The sequence below is a fragment of the Hippoglossus stenolepis genome, chromosome 17 (genome assembly GCF_022539355.2).
Source record: "Hippoglossus stenolepis isolate QCI-W04-F060 chromosome 17, HSTE1.2, whole genome shotgun sequence".
In the NCBI taxonomy this organism is placed as follows: Eukaryota; Metazoa; Chordata; class Actinopteri; order Pleuronectiformes; family Pleuronectidae; genus Hippoglossus; species Hippoglossus stenolepis.
In genome coordinates this window covers 20,049,969-20,074,709 of record NC_061499.1, presented here as the reverse complement: position 1 = coordinate 20,074,709, position 24,741 = coordinate 20,049,969, and the positions used below count along the sequence as shown (strand labels likewise).

The 24,741-nt window shown below is 41.3% G+C and overlaps 2 protein-coding genes across 4 annotated transcripts; one reads left to right on the top strand and one right to left on the bottom strand.

The window, feature by feature from the left end:
* The first annotated feature begins 1,233 nt into the window (after positions 1-1,233).
* Positions 1,234-5,882, top strand: nkiras1 (NFKB inhibitor interacting Ras-like 1). 2 transcript variants are annotated; one of them, XM_035182748.2, is made up of 4 exons: positions 1,234-1,335; positions 1,620-1,720; positions 2,087-2,328; positions 3,465-5,882. In XM_035182748.2, exons 2-4 carry the CDS (start codon positions 1,627-1,629, stop codon positions 3,705-3,707), a joined length of 579 nt encoding a protein of 192 aa, XP_035038639.1. In that variant the 5' UTR covers positions 1,234-1,335; positions 1,620-1,626; the 3' UTR covers positions 3,708-5,882. The 2 variants fall into 2 exon arrangements, with proteins under 2 accessions (XP_035038639.1, XP_035038638.1); XM_035182747.2 differs by having other exon boundaries at positions 1,238-1,400.
* Positions 5,883-6,087: 205 nt separating this feature from the next.
* Positions 6,088-23,352, bottom strand: ube2e1 (ubiquitin-conjugating enzyme E2E 1). 2 transcript variants are annotated; one of them, XM_035182746.2, is made up of 6 exons: positions 23,266-23,352; positions 22,169-22,345; positions 21,710-21,760; positions 9,589-9,721; positions 8,335-8,482; positions 6,088-6,514 (listed from the first exon to the last, which is right to left on the bottom strand). In XM_035182746.2, exons 2-6 carry the CDS (start codon positions 22,336-22,338, stop codon positions 6,417-6,419), a joined length of 600 nt encoding a protein of 199 aa, XP_035038637.1. In that variant the 5' UTR covers positions 22,339-22,345; positions 23,266-23,352; the 3' UTR covers positions 6,088-6,416. The 2 variants fall into 2 exon arrangements, with proteins under 2 accessions (XP_035038637.1, XP_035038636.1); XM_035182745.2 differs by lacking the exon at positions 23,266-23,352 and adding an exon at positions 22,548-22,730.
* Positions 23,353-24,741: the final 1,389 nt, after the last annotated feature.

The window sequence follows — 24,741 nt, the reverse complement described above, 5'->3', positions numbered from 1 at the left end:
ACATTAGCTTCCTACAGCGACTAGCGGCGTCAATGGCTCCCGGGTGGACCGAAGCTCCGCGCCGTTCAAAATGAGCCGAATCTGTGTTTTTAATCACATTAGTCTAAAAATGATCAGGTCGTGTGGAAGCTTAGTGTGTCGATGACCAATGTCCGGATTCTAACAGACCGATGAGGAATTACAAAGAAGATTATTGTGGATTTCATTCGGTGCAAAAGTGCAAAAATACTCGCTTACATGATGGCGTACAAGCCGGAAAGAGAGAGCGCACTTACCCAGCATGCCTTATGAAAACCACGGTGACGCACTTCCTGTGTTCTGCTCGTGGGAAATGTAGTGTTTGGTTCTATTAGTTGAGATAACGACAAGTTGTATTGCAGTTTTTTATAAACATGTATTTAAGGTAAGAAGGATATTGATATTGAAGACTTTCTTTTTTATATGAAAAATAAAACGAAAGGGGAGCCATACATAAAACAGTTAAAAAAGCAGTCCTCACACTGACTGGAAATATCAAATCAGTAAAACAGCAGCAACTTGTAAAGCTTTAAACATTTTCTTTAAAGTATTTATGTTTGTCAAATGATAACCCTGTGTATTTGTACTCTTGTCCTCCTGAAAATAGATAGATTTTACTGTAATTTTTATTTACCTAATGTGTTGTTTTTTATTGTATATGTATTGCCCATATTTTTCCATTATGTATCTTATTTCAGGAGTTACAATTTCATCTTTAATTTAAAATGTAGTATTAGTGTTGGATTAGTATAATTTGTGTTGATACCAAGTAATTCTTTAATCAACGCATACAAAATGTTTTCCCCTGAACTTTCAACATTACCTTCGTCTTGCATAAATACACTATCTTTCAAATTTCAATACATTTTCAATCAATGAATAATTACAGGCAAAAAAATCTCAAAAGTAGAAGTGATGTTAAATAACTCCACAGTTGTAACTGCACAAATGTTCACGTGTATTAATTGTGTAGTTGTCCACATGTTTACATTGTAATATCCTGTTCCACTGTTGTTTTATGGAGTTAAAAAAACACACAATTCACAAATACAGTTTCACAAAATCAGCAAAGATTTTGAACACAGTGAATATAACGCACATGCTTAATGATGTGTCACAACCGTTCAGAAGTATTCATTTATTACACGATGTAGTTTATTATGCAGCAGGGGATTATGATAAATTGCTTAAAAATCGTTGTCCGTGAACGCATCATTAGCCAGTACGCATGCGCAGTGTCAGGATAATAAGAGCTAGCAGGGCAGAATGGACGTGACGCTCCAAACCTGATAAACACATGTTATCGTCCTGATCCAAGTAAGACACTTCACCCGGATGTGCAGTGACTGACACGGAGGGATTTCACAGCTGGACTCGAACTGGTGTGTTCACGCGACGCGGAATGACGTGCTACGGCTAACATGCTAGCTAGCCAGGCTAAACAGGCTAAACAACACAGTGCTGTCACTGCCAAAGCTAAAGGCTACAATCCGAGTTGTTGTTGTTTTCTAGAAGCCCGTGTCAGTGTTAACGTTGCACATGTCTAACACGTGTCACAGCGGGGTGTAAACAGCGAGACGCGGTGTGTTCATGCATTACAGGCTCGACATGGGAAAAGGCTGTAAAGTGGTGGTGTGTGGCCAGGCAGCAGTTGGGAAAACTGCCATTTTGGAGCAGTTGCTATACGGAAATCACTCTGTAGGTAAGAGACGCAGCTGGGATGACTGGAGACAACAGTTCAGTGACATCGGATCCTGTGATTTCAATTCAGTTTTAATTTGAATTAATTAAATCAAATTGATCTGGTTCACAATGAGACTCGCCATTGATCTGGACATTCAACACCTTGGTTAACTGTGCAAGCATATTTCAGAATATAACTGATGTTCCCTTCAGTCTGATATTAATGAAATGAGTTATTCACTTCTCATAATGCTGTTCAGGGCTTCCATGATCATGTTGCTACCGTTGGAGGTAATATATCAGTTGAGATACTGTTGTTTTGTTGTGTGTATGTGGGGCTGAACGTCTGGTTTCTGATTTATCTTGTCTTCTCTGTGTTTCCCAGGCTCTGAGTCCAGTGAGACGCAGGAGGACGTGTACGTGGCCTCGGTGGAAACTGACCGTGGTGTGAAGGAGCAGCTGAGGCTCTACGATACTAAGGGTCTCCACGATGGACAAGACCTCCCCAAGCACTACTACTCCGTGGCAGACGGCTTCGTACTCGTCTACAGCGTCGACAGCTTGGAGTCTTTCAAGAAGGTGGATTTTCTGAAGAAGGAAATCGACAAATCCAGAGATAAAAAAGAGGTGCAGCTGCTTCAACGTATTCTTTAGTAACCTTCCTAATATGTGCTGTTTCTTGTTGTCTGTCTAACTCAGCTTTGTCCTGAAATGTGCCGCTGCATATCACAAGACTGGAAGGGTTTGGACAGCTACAGATTTCTCTGTTTTCAGGCTCAGAGTGTATGCAACTTGGCACTTCCTTGTAGTAGCCATTATTGCATTTTAATTTTAGTGAGCTGAAGCTCGGAGCTTGGAAAAAAACAACACCTGAAAGTGTCTTTTTACACAAGACTGTTATGAGTAACAAACCCCAGGAGATCAGCAGCCACATGTGACCATAAAAAAAAAGTTATGTATAACCATCAATAGCAATCAGTCGGTTGCCAATTCAAAGAACTGATTTATAGATCAGCTTTTACTTTTGTTGTTTTACCTTTAAAATGGGTGTTTTTTCCTATAGGGAGGGGTAATTAAACAATATCAACAATTATTGCAATGTAACAAAAGTCCAATATATATTGCTCATACATTGTCCACAGTGAGAAGGTATAACACATAATTGATCTATGTCAGATTTGTAAAATGTTCATATTGAGTTATTTCACTCTGCTCATAAAGAATTTAAAACCACAACCTTCCCTCTCGAGTAAAAATCAGTTTTAAAACTGAAAAGAAATAATAATGTGACATTTATTGTGATAATTATATATCCACTATATTTTTATCTCAATATATTTTTTGACCATATTACCCAGCCCTAGTTTTTCTCCACCTTATTCCAAACCAGGGCTCTGGCCAAGTAACGAGATGCCATGTTCATCTCCCCATAAGCTCTGTCATTCTGGTTGGTTTTCTCTCCTCAGTGTGGATATTTGTTACAATAATGCCCCTTAAATGTCCTTAGTATTTATACGTCAGTATAATAATTATATGGTCATTTAATACTGAAAATGTAAGATGTTTTTACATTTTTTCAGTTTGACTGGTGAGAAATACCTCAATATTTTAATATCTTACTGTCCAGTACTAGGTAAAGAGCCCAAAGCTTAATAAGAAAGTCTAATATTAATATTTAATATTATCTAATGGTTTTTAAACTGTTGGCTGATGTACCATGAACTTAACTGAATTTGCTTGCGGTGTTTCTGCCGTGTCCTCAGGTGACGGTTGTAGTGCTGGGGAACAAGACAGACCTGCGGGAGCGTCGGCAGGTGGACCAGGAGGTGGCGCAGCAGTGGGCGAGAGGTGAGAAGGTGAAGCTGTGGGAGGTGAGCGTCACCGAACGCAACTCGCTCATCGAGCCCTTCACCCAGCTGACCAGCCGCCTCACCCAGCCTCAGAGCAAATCTTCCTTCCCTCTTCCAGGGCGCAAAAGCAAAGGCACTCCGTCCAACGACATGTGAAACTCTGAAGACCCCCTACACGCACTCCTCTCTGCTCCTGCTATGGACAGGCTGCATTCACCTCACATGGGAACAACTAGCAGGACAACAGGGATTGCCTTTAGCTTAGCAACATGACTTTAACTGCTTCTGTGTACATTTGATCATTTCCACACATTCATTCACGTATATGCAATATTCGTATCATGAAGGAACAGCTCAGCATTGTGGGAAGTTCCCTGATCGACTTGCTTTTTGAAAGTGAGAGGAAAAGATCAATATAATGGATGTGTGTTAAGGGACATGCCTCCAAAGATCTCTATTTAATATATCATCTAATTTTCTTTGTTCACAAATAAATGTAAAACAGAAAGGTCAAGTCATTGAGCTCAAGCTCTCTGCTTAAGATCGATGGTACCAAATCAGGCAAAGTCACTGATGCCAACACTTCAGGGAAAATTGTGATTTTGAAAAATAATTTCTTTGTAACTCCTTCTCAACAAAGAGCAAATATCTGCTGCTTCTGGAATCTTGTCATCACAGTAATGTTGCCAAGTCTGGCCACTGTGCCTGGACGATAGTAAAACCTATGCTCGTCAACCATATCTGGCAGCCAAGGCTGTAGCTGGTGACAAGTTAACTGTTGATTGGCTAGAAACGGCTCCAGCTTACACTCATTGGCCACTTCATTCAGTGCAACGTAAACATTTAACAGTTTTTACAGACGGTTCTTACTGACACTGTCAGAAATGTGTTAACATCATCACTAAAATATATAACTGAGTTTACACCTCTACCATAAAGGCATGATAAAAGTAGAGTTTATGGCTGAGCAGTTGTAATGGACCGTCCAGCTGTAACTAACAGTGAATACCGAGTACAACTTGTTCTGTCCCTTCAATGCAAGGCAGTCACTGGAAATAGAATACAAATGAAAAGCAGGCTAGCAGCTTCCCTGCACTCTATGCTAAGCTAAGGCTAAACGAGTCGAGTAGCTAGCTCCACACTTAACGCACAGACATTGTTACTGACCGTCTCCACTTACCCTGGGAAAAAAGTTAGATAAGTGAGTTTTCTGAAATGCTGAACCTCTTAATATGAGGGCTCATGTTGTAGTTCACCTTCTTTAAAATCACTAACCCTTGAAAGAAAGCTTTTCCATACAGTGCTCAACACTAACAGGAAGGTGATCTGGTTTTCATGGGAAAAACATCACTTAAAAAAGAAAGCACTTTAGTACCAAAGATTCCAGACGACTCGAAAACAGATTGATTGGTTTGGCATTTGAGTTGTGGTCGTGAAATAATGTGCGACCTCCACTGTTCTTTTCATTTGAAATGTGTGTATCCTCCCAAGTTGAAGGACAAGTTCATAAGTCATGTTATTACAAAGAGTTCTATCATCTCGGTCATGGCAGCGAGGAGAATCCAATCAAAGGCCAATCTGCAAACAGACTCACAATCCACTCCCAACATATTTATGCACTGAACAAATGGAGATTGGATTGAATCTCATTACGACCAGTACAGGGTAAATGACTACAGCCACCTTTAAATCTATAGACATGCAGCTGAACATGTGCTTGACTTGAGAAATCTGAAACTCTCTTCAAAACTCGGGCATTGAACACCTCATGTGGTTCATAAACAGAGTTTACAGAGTTAAAGGACCTGAAACGCTATTTCCCATCTGATGTGAACGCAGCACCAGTCCTTTGTCCGGTTAGTATCAAATAGTAAATATGGCTCGGCAGCAATAACGTTCATGGTACTACCTTAACTTGTGGTGTTTGATTTCATAATGTCTGACCTTAGCTGCACTCCTGTGTGTCGTCCAGCCTCTATAATCCAATAGGGCTCCTGGTTAAAGCTGTGTGAGAGTGTGTGTGTGTGTGTTTGTGTAAAAGCCTTTTTAACAGTAAAAATCTGTGTTAAGAGGAAATATTTATTTTTTAACTAATTTATATTTGTCACTTTAATGAGCAACATTCCCTGACTGAAAACAAACAAACATGGAGAGACTGTGATGGATGACCTGCGCTGTTTTCTGTGTCCTCAGTGTTTCTGAGTATAAACATTTCATGTGCTGCTAGTAGAACAGAGGTAGTGACATCAAGACTTCAGTCAAACTAACCCTGAACTGTTCTAATCGGTCTTAAAATGTGCTGCATAAAAATAAAAACCTCTTCATAACAAATCCTCTCAGAGCTTTATTCTGGTGGTGAAGGGAACATGTTTGAAAGGATTAAACCAAGATGGATGCTTCTTCAGTTGGTCGTGTTTAAGTGTTTAAGGGAGAGAGGGAACAACTTGTCATCAGAACAGAGCACACGTCACCACCAGGATCCATCCACATCGAAACATGTCTACATGTGTAAAACACCTTGGAGAGGGAAGCAAACTCCAACCAGAACCTTTAATGCATGTGACAATTTATACGGACTTTCGGGGATCATGCTGTGACAAGTTTCATCAAACAGTTTTTACATTACATTTAGTATTTACATTCATCCTTCAAGCTCAAGCTAAAAAAAACTAAACAAGAGAAAACATTAAATGCATTATTGCCAAATTTGATTATAGTTATAATAAAATAAATGACAACAACAAAAGTTATCTTAAGAGTTAAGACTTAAATTCTGAGATAAAAATCACCCCAACCCGCACCCCCAAGTTCACCCCCCACCGCAGCATCCCTGACTCGTCCGAGCAGCAGCAGCCCCTCTGGTGATTATGTGGCGTAGCGTTTGGTCCACTGTTTGGCTATCCGGTCATGTTCAGGTCTGTTCGTTGTGTACTGGGTGGCGATGCTTGCAACCAGGGGATCGGCTGGAAACACACAAAGACAAAACGTGGCATTAGAAATCTGTCATTTGATATCCTAATTTGTCTTTCTTATAATTTGTTTCTATAGATATCACAGTAAAATAGCAATTGTGGATTATTTTGGTCACAAGAAATGTGACAGCCCTACCCCTACGTAAAGGACAATGAGCCTCATGATACATTTGTACGAACAGATTTGTTCTTAATTGTGAATACGAGTCATGGCATTGTTGCATTCACCAATTTTCTTGTATTTTCTTCTCATTTTCTTAAAAGGTATGAACATAATTTACGAGTGCTCCAGACCTGTCGTAAGAGTCTCAAAAAAACTAGTCTGCTGTTATTCAAATAATGTTTTTTACTAATGGAACATATATTTCATTAGTTTTAAGCAATTATAAATAAATATCTAAATTAAACCGGATAGTTATGGTGCCATTCTTCTGTTTTATTTGAATCATAGCGTAATTCTAAATTCATTCATGTACCTGCTAAATGTTGTGATGGCCAGGGGAGCCCACAACTCATTCGAGCTGTAATATAATGCAGTTGGCAGGCGGATAACGAGATGGCTGGCTGGACTTAATTGTCGCCATGTAAACTATTTACCTAAATTTCACTTCTTCCTCTTGCTGATGTTATGTCTAAACTTTCATGAGTGAACACTTCTGACCCTGGGGAGGAAGTGTAGCCTTATAAAGCTATTATTTGGGCCTTTATTATGCTAATTAACTAAGTGCACTCACTCAAATACACACAGGTGGCATTCATCCTGTTTACGCACGTTATCACCACACTTTTCTAAAGAAGCGTTTGTTGAACCTGCTGTGGCATGTTTGCACATATTCACCATAGAAACCAATGTACAATGTATAAGAATACGAACATGTTAATGCATGAGGCCCATTGATCAGATATTTACATAGTGTATCCATTCTGGTTATTTTTCTAATAAAAAAAAAATATATATATATTAATTGCACCTTTTTGGACATTAATATCTCCAGCAGCAAAAAACCCAACTTCCACACAACAGGAGAGGACAATATGGACAAAATCCTCTATCGCTGCACATGTAATTAAATATCCCAACATTATTCTTAGTTTAGGAAAACAGTTAAACAAATATATTTAAAAAAAATTGTGACTCTGTGAATAACTTACCAAGGTGCCACATTACACTTACTCCAAAAACCTTGCAAGTCCATGATTGCCAGAAAACAGCAACTGATTATGAGCTTTTAAATAATCGCACATTGCATATGATCCTCCCCGATACTACCCCACAGAACACTGCTTACATTTAAAGAGCAACTACGCTGCAGTAAACCTTCACAACAGAAGAATAAAAAGATTTATTAAGTGCTTTTCCTCAGGCAGTCTCAGCACAAACGCTGTGTTTCCGTCTCCAGTCACAAGGGCTTAGCCTGGTGATATAAGGGGGTTTAAAGGTCTGTAATGTGAGCTGGAGTCACAGAGCACATTTAAGAGTAATAAATGTAACTTTAAAATCCTTTTAGTAAAGTCCTGTAAGGCCTAAATGAGAATTTCATTATTTATGAGGCTGAGAAGAGTTTTGTGTTTTACGGAACAATCTTATGTTATAATAACAAGAAGCTGCAGACAGAAATAGATGGGAAAGAGGAAAATACTTTAAAACAGAGGGGAACATGTATTGTTAAAGAAGAAAGTCCCAATATAATCAATGTTGGCAGAAAACATATCAGCTTTCAGGTGATTTAGAGGCTCTAACTGGGCCTTTTCGTGTGCGTGGTGTGCGTGTGTGTGCGTGTGTGCGTGCGTGTGCGTGTTGCAGCTCTCACCAGGGTTGCAGTCAGTGAGCAGGGAGCAGATGGACAGCAGGACCTTGGCGATGGTGAGGGCAGGACTCCAGTTGTCCTTCAGGATGTCCAGACAGATCACCCCCTGACTGTTGATGTTACAGTGGTAGATCCTGGTGCGGAACGTCACCTGGACGACGCACACAAAACAAGAGGATCAAAATCACTAAACAGATTTATTCTTAAATTACTTACTTATAGTGCGATACAGTTTGGTGACCAACACAAAGACACAGCAAAAGCCAAGAAGGGGAACAAGACTCAACCACATCAACATTTACAACTGAGAAGAAAAAAACAGAGTAAAAAAAACAGATAATTTAAACAAGGCAGGGTGGGTCATCAAGGGGGGTCATTATGTTTGGCTTACATTCATTTATTGTTTTAGGTGAGTGCATGCATATGAGTGTACAGGTTTGTTGTAGATTTGAAGGTTAGAGGCCAGAAGAGCAGAGACAGTTTGACAATATCTGACAGAGGGAGAAAGATTAGAGGAAAAAAAAAGAAAGAGAAAAAAATATAAAATTGTTGAGGGCCTCACTGGTTGGGCATTGATGACAAAGGGGAGCCGTGGACGGGCGTTTGGTCAGAGTAGAATTATTATTTTATCCCCCTTCCCCTCATTTGCCCTTTCCACTCTCTCCTTTTCTTTTATAATTTTTTCGCTCTTGCACAAAACTGATTTTTAACACGTTATGTTCTCATTTGTCTGCCAGACTGCATGGAAAGTATTGACTGTTCCTTAATGCCCGTTATCAGGCCATCTGCTTTGTGAAGCGTCATGCCACAACTTAACTGCAGTGTCAACATCAACCCACTGAACAGCACTGAAAGTTTCATTTATTACAAACTAGTGTGCACAAACCAACCGCATCACAAATGCAGAATGAGGAAATGAGGACACAATGAAATTAAAGAATGCTGCTCCACAGGCTACACTTGTGCAGAAATGAAGAGCAGTACCTTAGGAATTTTAAAAAAGCCCTCATTTCATATTTTGCTAAGTGTTAATGTTTGAAAACATGAGATGATAGTAAATTTCGACACTTTTTGAATGGGTTACAACCATCTGAGTAATGCCACAGTATGTATGAACTGCGGATTTCACTTGGTTGTGTGCCCTCTAGTGAAAAATGTGAAAATTACACCTCTCCAAAGGAGCTCCATCAGAGCATGATGCACAGAAACAGGCTTTGCCACGTACTGACAGACATCTAGTTAAAAGAGAAGTTTCACCTTGGGTGGTTTGAAGGGGTAGTCTGGTGAGAAGGCGATGTCCAGGAAGAACACTCCTCCCTCGTACACGGAGCCTGGAGGGCCCAGGATGGTCGACCTCCACTCATAGATGTTGTCTCCTTTAGGTCCGGCACTGTCGGGACACGGGAAAAAGTGACTCTGGTTTAACATTTGGATGCTACAGAAATCTGACAGTGTCTCTAGCAACTAGAGAACAACTGAGGTAACTCCACTGTACCACAGAGGGACAGAGACTCATTTGAAAGCTCAGTATTCAAAAACAAAAAACAAAGTGTAAATCAGATCGGCTGCCTGGCAACCTGCACAACTACAGCATTTCAAACTTTATCATACATGAGGTTTCCTCACTAAACATCAAACCAGCATCTGTCTCAGGAGGAGCTCCGCTGAATATCCAGACAAACGATACAAGTCATGATAATTGCTATAGTATTAAGTATTAAGTTCATTTAAAACTGTATCATCTCAATTTTTATTTTATTTTAGACTCATTACACATACATTCAAATGTTTGAAACATTTTTTAAATTTTCATAATTAAGGCCTACATCTAAAAAACGACATTTCAAAATATTATAATAATTAATTTCAGTTTGAGTAAATTAACATTGATACAGTATAAACACACTGTTTCCTTCAGTCTAGTTCGGTACATGCCACCACAACCACAAGACTGCTGACGTCACAAGAGTTGACAATAAGTTGGACATTTCTGTTTTGCAAATCCTTTTTTTGATTGATCTTTGGAAATATTTAAATATTTTGAGATACAGGATTATAAATTTTTTTATGAGCCGAGATCATTGCTTGAAATAATTCACTTTATGTGTAATGATTCGAGAATATATGCATTTATGAAATATATTTTTGAGATACACTTGTATTCTGACATGCAACATCTGCTCAATCACTCAAAAGTATGTATATTTTCTGCAGCCAGGAATACAATAAACAAAGTGCAATGGCCCCTGTGCGTCATCATGCAAACAGCGGGAAGTAATAAAAAAAGAAAAAGATCAACAGCCTCATTTGCCTATGGAGATAGAACTGCATCCTAACAGGACTCAAAGTACAGCCGCAGCACAGAAAGTCAACAGCAGCTTCTCTCTGCGTTTTGATGGCAGAGAAGTTTTCACATAATTGAGCGGCTGATGAAGCGCTCAGAAAAAAAAGACACTTTACTGTTTCACATTCCATTGTTAAATAAGCAGAGCTCTTACAGCATGTTAGAGGCATTCAAATGAATGTGAAGAAAAACCACATGCACAACACAGTGTACAGCAATATATTTAGACAGAAACTATTTGAATATTCAAACAAACAAAGTACGATGTATTATTCAACAAACAAAACTATTACATTATTCAGACACGGCAATTCCAAGAATAATACAGTGCAGCGAAGCTCTGACTGCACACACTGATTCCTGTTCTGACTGGAGAGGTTAAACTCAGCCAAACATCGTATTCTCTCACTGTCACACACACCTACACACACCTACACACACACACACACAGACTGCTGACTACCTGCATCATGGCCATTATGATTTTGTAGACTGCTCTTAATGAGCAAGAATCACCACCTTAATCATCTCTGTGTCTCCAGTGTAATAAAACATCTATTGAGGAGGGTCAAGACTCGTGAAGCCTGGAGTTCACACTCTCCTCCATGGTGTCCTTTCCTGCACCCCCCACTGTGCATTGCTTCCATGTGACAAAAAGAAAAGACAGAGAATGTGTAAAATCTGTAGAATCAGACACACTTAACTGAGCTAAGAACGTAATTTAAGGTGAGGTCCAAAATTCACAGTAGGACCAGATCTACCCACTAGGGGGCAGTGGGGTAAGGGTCAGGTGTGAGCTGTGCACATCTCTATGGCGGCTTTCAGACATGCACAGAATTCCGGACTTTCTCTGGAGGGGCTGTACCTGTGTGAACGTACATGTCCGACTGAGAGCCTCCGGACTTTCTGCTTTCTTCAGGATTCCCTGTGAGCGAGTGGGTGTGTTGATGATGTTACTAACACACGACAGACGCAAGAATACAAAACGAATCAAAAAGGAGACAAATATCTCAGGATGAGAAACCGGTGCCACACAAGATGAAGGCACAATGAAGATGTCAAGAGTTTTTAGTGATAGAGACTAAAAACTCGACACCGGTGTAAATAAAAACATGTGATCTTCACAGCAGAAGTCTTACATTACATCACATTGCCTGCAGCACCAGCCCTCACCTGAATCTTCCAGGGAGTTCTGTGTTGCGTTGTTTGTCTGTGAAAGACAAACTTCGGGACCCAATTCTACAGACATCATCCGGAGGTCTGAAAACAACTATACTCTCTGGGAATCATGTGCTTTGGGCTGAAACAGTTGATCAATGATCTAACTAGATGCCAGAAAGTTAATTAAATGGCAGATAAATCAATTAACTACAACAGCAATCATTTAAGTTACTCTGCAAAAAAACAACTGCCATAAAATTGGTGGTTCCAGTTTCTTAAATTCTCGCCTCATATTATTATTCTCCTCAAGTTCTCGGTCAAACAACAGAATCAATTGAAACAACTTATCTTTAACAATGAGCATTTTCACCATTTCTGATGTTTTATATACTTAACAACAAATAGAAAAGAAATGTCTGGATTAACCAGTAGATTTATAGGCAGATTAATCAGTCAGGGCAGTTCACTGATTGATATATAGGTACAGTTGAGTTTGTTCTCTTTTTCCTGTCACTCATTTCTGCCGTGTCTACACTGTGACTTCTTCTAACAGCCCTAACCAGCACTCATCCGTTTTTACTGCTGTTTAACTCTGCAGCTGATTTTCAGTCACAGCCTCTGATTCACATCTTCTGTTGCTCAACCAAACGTTAGTGTTTGAATGTAATGTAAGACGACCTCTGTGACAACACTGAAGCTGATGTAAAGCAAGAACAGTATGGATCAGAGGTCTTCAACAGGGGGGCCGCGGAATTTTTTGGTTGATTAGACAATGTTTTATATATTTTTTATTTTGAAATTTTGTTCCCACAAATTTAAATGTCTTTAAATACACATTAACATGGATCCAACACATTGTGAGGCTGATGTGACCCTCTGCCTGACCACCTCCATCCGTCCAAGGTTAGATAGGTTGTGTGCTACTCATCAGGGACAGACATCTCACTAATGTGGGAGTATGTGTGCCATCCACAGATGGCTTGAGGATTCACTGTCCCTTCTACATGTATGTTTAAAATAAAAACATGAATGTGAATTATTTTAATAGCTCAGTGTTGTATGGAAGATTTATGTTTATAAATGGCAGTAGCACAGCCACCCTGTACCTTGCACATGTTTAAATTAAAAACATGAATATATGAACCTGTGTAATATTTGAATAGCTTAATATTGAATGCACAATAACAGGGTAGCTATGTTTATACATGGCACTAGGCCCAGTTTAATATGAAACACAATTTTATACAATATATATAGTAGGGGGTCCCTGCTCCATCTCTCCACCAGTTTGGGGGTCCTTGGCCTGAAAAACGTTGAAGACCCCTGGTATAGATCATTGTTACATCTTTCATTGTGTCACTTAACAAATAACTTTAGATAATAATCAGTAAATTGAAGAGATAGTATTCTCTATATGGGTAAAATAACTTTTGTCACATTTAAGGATTCTGAAGTGAAGTAGAGTTTAATGCTACAGTACATCACACCAGTGTGTCTGAAAAATATTTGAATGAAAAGCATCAGAGGGGTACTGGCTGAATATACCCCAATCAGGCAATTCTAACTTGTTTATATTCATAATGATGTCCTGCTGCATCATTATCCTACCATGTGAACATAATTAGATGTCTTTAAGGTCGTGTTTGCAGAGATTCCTGGAAAAATGCATTTTTGAATTTTGCATCACATCATTTCCTGAATTGCTTGAGATTTTGTCATAGCGTCTCAGAATCATTTTCTGATCAATACAAGCTTTAGTTTGTCCATTTGTGGAGAAAACACACGCGCACGCAAACACGCACATGCACAATTCCTGCAGGAAAATGACGGATAATTACAATTACAGTGCAACAGGACTATCGATACATATGTTCTCCCTCAGACGCTGACCATTAATGACATTAATCCACAATTCACTGACCTTCAGTGCAACTAAATGTTACACAATCAGTACTGCTAGACCTTTATCTTGATGTCTTCTCCTTTACACTTGACATCATTGCACTTCTGTCAAATCCTAGAAGGATCCCTCATGTAAGCTCTCACTCTCTTTGGGAATTTCTCGTTCTTTTTTTCCCTATTAAAGGGTTTTAAGTAGATTTTCAACCTCATTGGGGGTTGCGGGTGGAGGATGTCACACCGTATTTAAAGCCCTATGAGACAAATTGTGATTTGTGAATGGGCTATACAAATAAGTGATTGATTGATTAGTTGATATCCCTCATTCACAAACTGACCTCTGGCTTCTGTTGCCACAGAAAAAAGCGGATCAGTGTGTGTCAAACGGGGGAGGAGCTGTGAAAGAGCCGTGGGGGGGTTCTATTATTATGTCCACCAGCGAGGGAACAGAAAAAGAACAGAGAACACTTCTCTGTATAAATGTAAATGAACTTCAGCAGCATCACAAATTACAGCTTAAAAAAATCACCACACACACACACGAATCGAAACCTCTAAAACTATTTCAATTCAAAGTGATCGTAACCTTCATGCAAGTAATGGTTATATAATACGAAGATTTAAAAAGTCAGTCCCACTACTAACTATAGTGTAAGTGATGGCTTGAAGCTAAGAGTACAGACTGATAACAAAAGCAACTCCTACCCACATGTGAAAGTAACAGAGGAGGAACCCCCCCCCCTCACTACAAAAATACCGCGTCCCTTTGAGGAATGCACTTCATTAACACTGTGTTAGCAGCGTTCCTGCAGGGGGACGCCTGACCTGGGGAGGGACTGATGATATACATGTTACTGGCCACAGCACAAGATCTCAGGCAGGACCCACTGCTATGTCCAGAATAGATAATGAATCATTTGCCAGCGAATCAACAAGACCAAGTTGTTTTTTTTCTCCGCCTGACAACAGAAGCGTCTAACATTAGCAGACAAGCCACAGAGAGAAAGAGACAGAGACCGAGAGACAAAGAGAGAGAAAGCGACAGAGGGAGACAGAGAAGGAGAAAGATAGAGAGAGACGGAGAGAGACAGAGAGAGAGGCAGAGAGGCAGAGAGAGAAAGAGACAGAGGGAGACAGAGAAGGAGAAAGATAGAGAGAGACGGAGAGAGACAGAGAGAGAGGCAGAGAGAGAGAAAGAGACAGAGGGAGACAGAGAAGGAGAAAGAAAGAGAGAGACGGAGAGAGAGACAGAGAGGCAGGGCTTCCTCCCCGCCTGACGCCGACCCGCACACAAAGGCCACCCAGTGCTTTTTGTGAGCCAGTAATATGCCATGTTATCACTGTGGTCATTCACTTCAATATCAGGAGAGAGGGGGGGAGAGGGGTCTTCTGTGGCACACACACGCACACACACACACAGCTGACATTTCAGCTGTTTCAGTTTTTTATAAGCTTTTAACCTTTGAAAAAGGCACACAGCGGTTTACCCAAAACTGAGTCCTGCAGCACTGCAGAGGAGAACAGAGGTTGAATATGTTCACTGAGCCGACACCGTTCATCTGCTGCAGATAAAATCAGCTCCATTATGTAGATGTTCAGGTCTCAATGTGCAGTTTTTGGGTAATTCATACAAACATATGGAGAAAACCTAAAAGAGTTCTTGAATTCATATTAAAGGATGTTTTTATATTGTCTTTTCGTCTCTATTTTCACCTAAAACCTGTCTAGACTTTGAAATGCTAACTGCCTAACTGCCTAAAGGGAGTTTTGCTCTCCATGTTCACCAAGTGCTCGTATTGGTAACCGTTGGGTTTTTCTATAATTTTGCTATGTAAAATATATGTTGTCATTTGGTGATTGAATAGAACTGAATTAAATGAAACACTGTATTTTTGTGTTGACAGTCAACACTAAGAATGTACTTAGTGAGAGTAGTATTTTACTTCACATATGATCAGTGTTTTAACTCCCACAGTTATGATTTAGGATCAAATGATATCATGATTGCAGAAGATATTTTGGAGATTATGGAGTAACAATCAGTGTCCAATGACCATCTATCATTACTATTATCATGAAAGGCAGACCTTACACTCACATTACTTATGAACACTTAATTAGAGCCTGATGGAGTTTATATGATGCTTTACGGCACTAAAATCAGGTAAATGTTGAGGTACCATTAACGCTCAGCATGCTCGGTGGATTTGTGCCTGAATGGCCAGAAGAAGGGGGTGGGCAGTGTGTGCCTTTGGAGGTGGGCTGCAGGCTGCACCCACTCAACAGTTAGAAACGGTATTGATATTTTCTGCACTTTTTTCCAATTATCTGAGCAAGAACCCCCCAAAAAATCCTTACTTTCGATCGTCGGGGCAATCGGCACCACTAGCCTCGCTGCCCACACAGATATTTCACCAAATGAAAATACGAAGCGCTGTTAACACTGCAAAGTAGGAAAAACTATTATTTATTGTATTTTCAGTAATTACAGTTTAACAAACAAAACAGCAGTCTTTACTTTTACCTTCAGTGTAAAAGCATCAGAGCTGAAAAGATCAAAATACATCTGTTCTCTTTTTCTATTCTTCTCTCTGTAGTAAGCACATTTGTGTTTTCATCTGTAAATGGATCCATTCAACACTTTGTGTTGCTTCACAATGCTTTTTACTCTCAAACCACTTTTGTGCAAGTTTCGTCTCTTAATTGTGGACCTTAATGCGCACGCTGCCTGCAGACTCATTTTCAATCACCACTACCTGCTTAAAACGCTATTGTGATGATAGGGAGAGAGACTGTAATAATCTGCCTGACTGAGACAATGTAATGACTCCACTTCAGTTGAGTGCCAAGGAGAATCTGTGCAAGAGCACCGCACACACAACCGCTCCCACCCCACCACACCCCACCCATTTAATACAATGGCAATCAGCCTGTATAGGTTCTCTCAGTGCGACTTGAGAACAGTGCAGAATGAAGATCACATGGTTCATACTCCTCCACTGAAACAAACAGTCATTACATTCTAATAAGTCTGTGTTATTACTGGAGCTGGGCAAAACAGCTGAGAACCACCAGAATGATGTCGATAAGAAACATTCTCATATCACAACATTCAATATTGTAGAAGCAAAATCCCAAATAAACTCATTTATATTCATCAGAGTTAAATATGTTCAACGTTTATGGACTACTGTCCGACAAAAATCATCAAAACATGACTCCACTGCAGGTCAATAAATGATAGTACTGTGTTACTGGCCAGATAAATAAATCTGCATGAAATGTCTCAATGTTCTCATTTTACTGCTGGTTTAGCAGCGACTGGACATTGTATTGTCCAGTTTAAACTGTGAGGAAGATTGAATGTTTAAAGCCCCACACATGGTCTCTAGAGGCTGAAGGATTCAATACAACACAGGAAAGAAATCAGTAACAGAGCAGATTCAACAAAATAAGACTTTTAAATCTGATTTATAATATATATATATATATATATATATATATATATATATATATATATATATATATATATATATATATATATATATATATATATATATGCTAATTTGACATATTCACATCAATTGCAGACAGGATGATTAATTCAAGGATATCTTCCCTGTTCTGGTGAAATCCTCAGCCATTTGATTAACCGGCCAACAGAGGCACTGATGCTCTGTTTAGAAAAGCAGTCCGAGTGTGTCATGTCTTTATTTAGTACACTACCAGACAACAAACTGCAGCTTTGGTTTTAATCCCTCCGCTCAATATTTCTTTATCCCTCACTTGGACCATGACATCACATTTTCCAGGGGGCTGAGCACAGGGAAGTTCTGTTGAACACAGGGCTGATGGCAGCTGTGCAGCAATTCCACGAGTAAGACTAATGGGTTGTTCAGACTAAATGTGACATTTTCCTGCAGGACATTGACAAACAAAGTCAATGCAAAGATGTGAATAGATCACAATTCTAAGATGCATGCACGAGTCACAGCACTACATCCCTGTTCACTGGAAGTGTCTGTTCTCAGTGTGTGTGCACTGGTGAAGTTTCAACATCACATGAAGTATAAAGTTGGTCTGTGACGGGCAGGAGCGGTCTGGTGTCTTCTTCTATGTGCAGGTGTATTTTAAGGTGAGCACTGAGAAACTGTCAGTGTATTATTCTGGAACAAAGACTGTATATATAAATGATTCTGCACAGTGAAATTCAAACATCCAAGTTGTTCAATGGAGGGTGGGTTCGGAGGCTGGACTGGTACCGACCGGGTGGGGCTGAGAGACGAGTGCGATCCCGATTGACATCATACGGAGAGGAAGTACAAAACGAGACGTTTCGATAACATATTTCTTAGAATGGACTGAGTGAAATAGTCCGCGGAGTGACTGTTTTCATACTTACTACTGCAGTATGAAAACAGTCACTGCTGCAAACTGCTAAAAACTACTGACCCCCTTCAAGTCATTACGGATAGTAAAAGCCCAGAAAATGTATTTTAAACAATATGGGCCCTTTAATGATGTCCCAACTTCCTGCAATTGCTCAGAAAGGCTGCACACAGTGCAAACAACTGAGCCATGGTTCAGTTTGATCCGAGACCAACTCTTTAGGTCGGACTTAATTATGGTCTATTGGTCAGGACCGTTTCACACATGTTATTTGTTTTGGTCTAAACTGAAAAGGTAATTTGCAAAATGTAGTGAGGAATGTAGAGAATTGTACACAGAGTTTAAAGTGTTTGTTGGGGATCATGAAGAATAAACATTGTTCTGCAATATTTCAGCTCAATGTCAGAGCGACTTTGCTTTGGACTTTGTTTTCTTCAAGAAACCCATCCAAGGTCCAAGCCCAACCGAATTAATCACAACTTGTGGCAGGTTACTGTAAACCAGGAACTATCTGATATATCTGATCTGCATAACTTACTTGTATCATTTGTAAGACTTTTCCATCTTGGATGCTCAGATCCACACACACACACATTTCAGTTGGCAGAAAAAAAGTCAAACTCAGCCGTACCTGCAGCTGACGGGAGATAAAATGGAACCTCTATTTCCCTTTGCTACCCAACTAAAGCCTGCCACGTAGGAGGGGAACTTCTTCAAACTTCCATCTGTGCAGCAGCAGCTCAGAGCTCAGTGCTGCTTTCAGGTCTTTGTGAAGTAACTGCATTGTACGGGCCAGCCACTTCCTCTCCAGGGAGGAGGCTTTTTATAGATATGAAGAAACTGTTGAGAAAACCTCAGTAGTCTCAAACACGCAAAGCCAGTAACACACTGCAGAGGTGTGTGTGTACGTGTGCTCACATCAGCAGCAAAACAGAGAGGTCTCAGGCAGCTCACACCAGGCCTCCCCCACACACACACACACACACACACACACACACACACACACACACACACACACACACACACACACACACACACACACACTTGTTTAGCTGTATGATATCAGGAGACCCCAAAAGAGACACAAAGGATTACGTGATTTACAAATGGTTCGAGCTTAAGACATCAATGACCCATCCAACCCTGATCAGCACTAGCAGATACCCTCCCGTTCGGCTTCTGACCAATGGAATGTCAGGAATCTGTGACAATGTCTTCAGGTGTCTGGGGAAACGGGACGTCGGGGGACACAAAGATCAGGATGTGAGCAATAAATGAAATAGCTGGTTGAGAGGAAAGAGGGATAAAACGTAAGGAAATGCAGGGAGGAGTAGAACTGTGATGTCTGCACTTCACACTTCAGTGACAACAAGGCTGTAAAAAAAATAAAAGAGGGCCTGCGCAGCATTCCCTGAGTTGTGTGTAATTGGATTTGGATGAATGCCAGATGAAAGACGCTGCCTTAAAGTGTTTGCAAGATAAAGTTTGATACGACAGAGAACAGATGATGACAGGCACTAGTCAGGAAAAAGTGGGCAGGCACAAGACGCCAAACCCACTGACTCACCGCTGTGTAATCCATTAAACAGCACCTGCAAGGGCGAAGCTAGCCAGCTCTGTTCACACCCCTAATGGGCAAATTCCCTGCTTAATGAAGCACAAAGAACTAAACAATCCCTTAAAAATTCCCTTAGTGCACGTGGTGCTGAGTGGAGGACTTTCTACAGGGGAAAGAAACTAAATGAAAAGATGAGGCCTTCTTTTTCACACTGCTAAAGATTAGACAAATCCCACCACACACATGTGGAGCACTAAGTCAGTTCCTTCATGGCCAGGTTAGAACAACGTCCTCTGAACTTGGGTGTCACCATGTCGACAAAAGGGAGACACTCGGGAATGCAGACTCCCATGATCCTCCAGGAAAACCGGTGCAGTAAGAACGGCCGTCACTGTGATGAATTAAAAAAAGACGCGCTACAGGTGCAGTCCAACAGCCAGTGTGGAAATCTGCTCAATCACTTGCTCTTAACATGAAGTGGATTCACACCAGACCTGATGCCGTCTGCCCTCAGTCATTTCCAATTAAGTCACACATGTTTGAAAAGGCTCACGAAAATACAGTTTCATTAAAGAAAAAATGCTCAGTCTTTTCCTAAAACCGATGTCTCAAACAGGAGGAGACCGAGCATTTACTGGGGACTACTTTCACTTGTGGACTAATACACACGAGTGCAGTGCCCCTTGTAAACCTGCGTGTTTGGCATGGGCTGTTTTTCTCGGTCTGTGTTACTGCTGGTTGCAGCTTTCGTTCTGAAACTGCCAAAGTGACCTGCAGCGATTGAGCCACGGCAAGTAAAGACCTGCTGCTGGACTCAGCCTGCAGAACCCTGAAGCCACAGCTGCTTCACAAAGAGCTGTTCACCCGTTTGTTCGAAGCTCAGTGAAGCTCTCCTCTGTACGCAGAGCCCCAGACCAGAGAATCCGTTGACATTGTCGTGAATGCGTCCGTTGTGAACACGCTGACATCCTGTGATCAACATCTCAGAGATCGCATATTTATTCAAAATGTATTAATATTGAATTTATCCAACTCGCACCAAATTCAACACTGCACTTCCTTTGGTCCTTAACAATACTTACGCCAAGTTTAAAGCTATTAAGATGATTGGTTCTCCAGATATACGTTCCACGTAGAGACAGATTCCTGAAATTATTAGATTTCCTGTTCTAGTGACCATTCGAGGCAGCAGGACGGCGTACGCAGCACTACAGTGTGTGTACATTGTAAAGAAAGAACAGTCACCCAGTGTAACAGTGGGGCTCGGTGGTGTTTGTCCATAGCTTTTGGACAGAACTGAAGCAGCTAAATGGAATTCAGTCAGATAATCGAAAACTGGAACATTTTGATTGGACTGTCCATTAAAAGAATAAAACTAGAATGGGTCCAACTAGAGCGGATACCTCTGCCAAGGCCCAACCGTCCCCTAAAACTCAATCAAGCTGCAGCAAATTTCACCCATAGCGACCACTCCCCTAAATATGCCCGATTTTTTTCATCAAGATCCATGAATTATTCCTTGGGGAAATCAGTGAAAATGGCAAAAAATGTACTATCTCAAAAAGAAAGTGACAAAAAAATGCACCACAATGTAATGGGCTCTTCCCTAACCCACACGGCATCCTTTCACCAAATGCAGTTTTAATCCATTTTGTCCGGTAGTTTTTGCATAATCTTGCCAGCAATCAATCAAACAAATGGCCGGCTGAACACCTAACCTCCTTGGCAGAGGTGGTAAAACACAAAGAGATATGATTAACTGAGGTTTCTATTAGCTTTATGAGGCAGACAATTCAAAAAGTCTTTTAGATACGTTTGTCTTCTTCTGACTGACTGGACACAAACGCCAAAAAGAGATTTCACATCACATTCAAGACACCTAGAATGAATTCCTCTAAATATCCTCAGAACCAGAAACAGAAAAAAACACACCCATACTGCCACTGAAACACACAAACACACGTCAATGGGCCCCAGATGCTTCGAATGGCACATTACACATTCTCCACGATGATTGATACGCTCACCTGCAGTTTGGTGGTGGATCCAGTGTGATGTCGGCCAGCTCCTTCTGAATTCTGCACAGGCACAAATAAAGAGGCGAGGGTCAAAAGCGAAGCTCTGATCAAATAACGTGGATCCACACTCAGGAGCCCAGATCGACGCCTGGCGGACACGAGGCGAGAGCTGCTCTGCTACTGAATAAAACCTCAGGGAGCTCATGAAAGGCCCTTTTTGAAAGAGAGTGTTTGGACTGATGCTCTTGACGACCTTTGGTGTCCATCTCTTCCTGTACTGAGAACTCTGACCTTGTCTCCAGATGTTGGGCGTAGATAAGAACACTCTCAACATAGTGACCGTCAGGCCCGGGGATATTAAAAACCTAAAATACATCTATGAGCCTTTCAACCATCACAGCAACATAGAGTGGTGTGAATATAAAGCAGTGTAGGTCATTGAAACGTGGTCGCTATCAGGCCGTTCACCTTTTAGCACTAGTGGAGAGGAGCTTGGAGGTCTTGCTCATGATGGCTTTCCTTTCTCGTTTCTTTGGGGGGGTCACGTCCTCCTCCTGATGCTGCTGATGGTGATGCTGATGAGTTGAGGACGTCGAGGAGGAAGAGCCGGTGCTGGTACGGGAATCTTCATCCGACATACCGAGCCTGGGGAAAGGAGCAGGAACACAAGAGTTTAGAGAGGTCAAGAGGTCAATGTAAAGGCTCCACGTTAGCACGGCCGCTTAAAGATCTTTGAACAGGCTTCAATCCCAGTAATCTGCATGGAAATTGTAATTTACAATGTCTTTTCTCCACTAACACAATGATGTCAATTAATATGTTTTATCTAAAGCTACATAACACGTACATTGCAACGCAACAAACACTGTTCCTGTATAAAAAAGGCTATAGACTGCGACCACGCATCCCAGACTCCATACAGCTCCCCGTCATCTACAACCAGCAGGCCGGTACAAGATGCTGACCCGGGCTCCATCAGTGGAAATCGACCAGTGTGTGTTACAGCGGGTGTTGGGTGTTCATCGGAGGATCACCTCCCCCCCCTCCTCCTCCTCCTCCTCCTCCTCTTTCATGACGCTGAATTCTGACCCGGCTCGTGTCTGCACAGTGTATTTTTAGAGCCACCGGGCTGCGACAGAGGAAATGATCCGGTTCTGGAAGAGTCGGGCCGGAGGGGCCCGGCGGTGAGGAGGCGGGACCGGACACCGGGACGAACCGGGATCGAGTCGGAGGAGAAGGCGGAGAAGGTACATCGACGGCGGGGCGATGTCGCAGTTGTTGCGGGGAGAGACCGACACTTCCAGCTCAGCTCCGCAGCCTCCGAGAGGAAGCAAACTTTCACCCGGCAGAAGAAGCGGGTCAGGCGGCAGCAGCAGCTCCGGACACACGGTCCACTGAGAGCCGACAGCCGCTCGCGTGGAGGCTCCTCGGGTTTAAAGCTGCGGGTCGGAGCTGCAGGATGAACCGACTCCACACGCGCCTCTCACGGACACACGTGCGCGCTCCCCCTAAAACACACAACCTGTGAAAACACAACGAGTTCTAATACAAACAGACATTGATACCTTTCTTTGTGTGTGTGCGTGCGTGTGTGTGTCTCCACCGCCTGGACGCACCACTGTGAACACACCTGTATTGGAGAGAAACGACACTTCCGGTCAATGTCTTAAAAATAAAAGTACAAGCGGTGGCAAAATGATATTGTAGGAAGCAGAATAAAGTACAGGAACAACACACATAAGTGACTGTAATGCACACATTGTGTTTATCTGCCAAATTAAAAAATATTTAGATTTATATACAGTATTTAAATATTATATCTTCTATATTTGAAATTTATGTTGGTAGAAAACTTAATATCTGAGGGATGAAATGTACAGGAGTAATAGTTTCTTAGCTCATGCCATAGAGTCCAATATCATTATTGTTGCTTTAGTTTTAAGAATAAGCGATAAAGGTGATGGATGGATGAATGTGTTATTACTATTACTGTTATTAATATGATCATTGCTATTATTATTATTATTATTATCATTTTCCATGCTGAAAGTGTGGTCAGTTGTCGGGATGAATGTCAGTGTTTGTGGTCGGGTTCCTAATCTCAAATCTTCCACTGAGGTTTAGTGCCTTTATTTTGAAGAGCTCAATCATGCCTTTTCCGGGATTATCGCGCACGATGAACATGAGCTCGCCGGAAGTGTTGGTCCAGCAGCAGACGGACGTCCTGACAATGTCATACAAACACAACACACACACACACACACACAAACACACACCCACACACAAACACACACACCCACACGCAAACACACAGGAGCTAAAACTCTTCAACCATAGGAGCCATGACTTCTGAAGCAGGCCATGAAGCGACTCAGACTAATGTCTTGTGAGGTTGATGCCTCATTTCCTCTCCTGTGTGTCTCCATGACCTCACACACCTGCAGCAGGTGTGATCCCCGGCTCCTGCTGAAGCTGAGATGTTATCTTCCTCCTGCTCACTGTCAACCAGAGAGCTGCACACATAGAACACACAGACATCATCTCCTCTGTGGAGGAAGCATCATTACACAGCCTCCTCATTACTGGGAAGTAATAAATTGATGCTGCTGTTAGCCATCAGCCGGAGTTACTGCCTAGCAATAAACACAGCGGCCGAGTGCATGAGTGACACTTTTATAAATGACATTTTACAGCTCACATATGACATGTGTTGCAGGTTAAATAAACATTAAACAAAGTAATAACGTGGCACTTTTATTGACTTCTCACAGCATGTCGCTGTAACTCAGTGCATCTCTTCTGAGCAAGAGAAGGTTCTGGAGAACTGTCAGCAACTGAATTTATTTTTATTATTATGTCTTCATGTGACAGAGTATGGGAATATATCATTTTGTGAAGGATAGAAACTGGCTTCACATATTTCAGTCCTTTGGTTTTAGGTTAAGGTTGGGCAAGTAGTAACTATGGTGAAGGTTAGAGTAAGTCTCCAAGAAATCAATGTCCTCTGAAATCATGGAGACATGACTGTGTGTGTGTGTGTA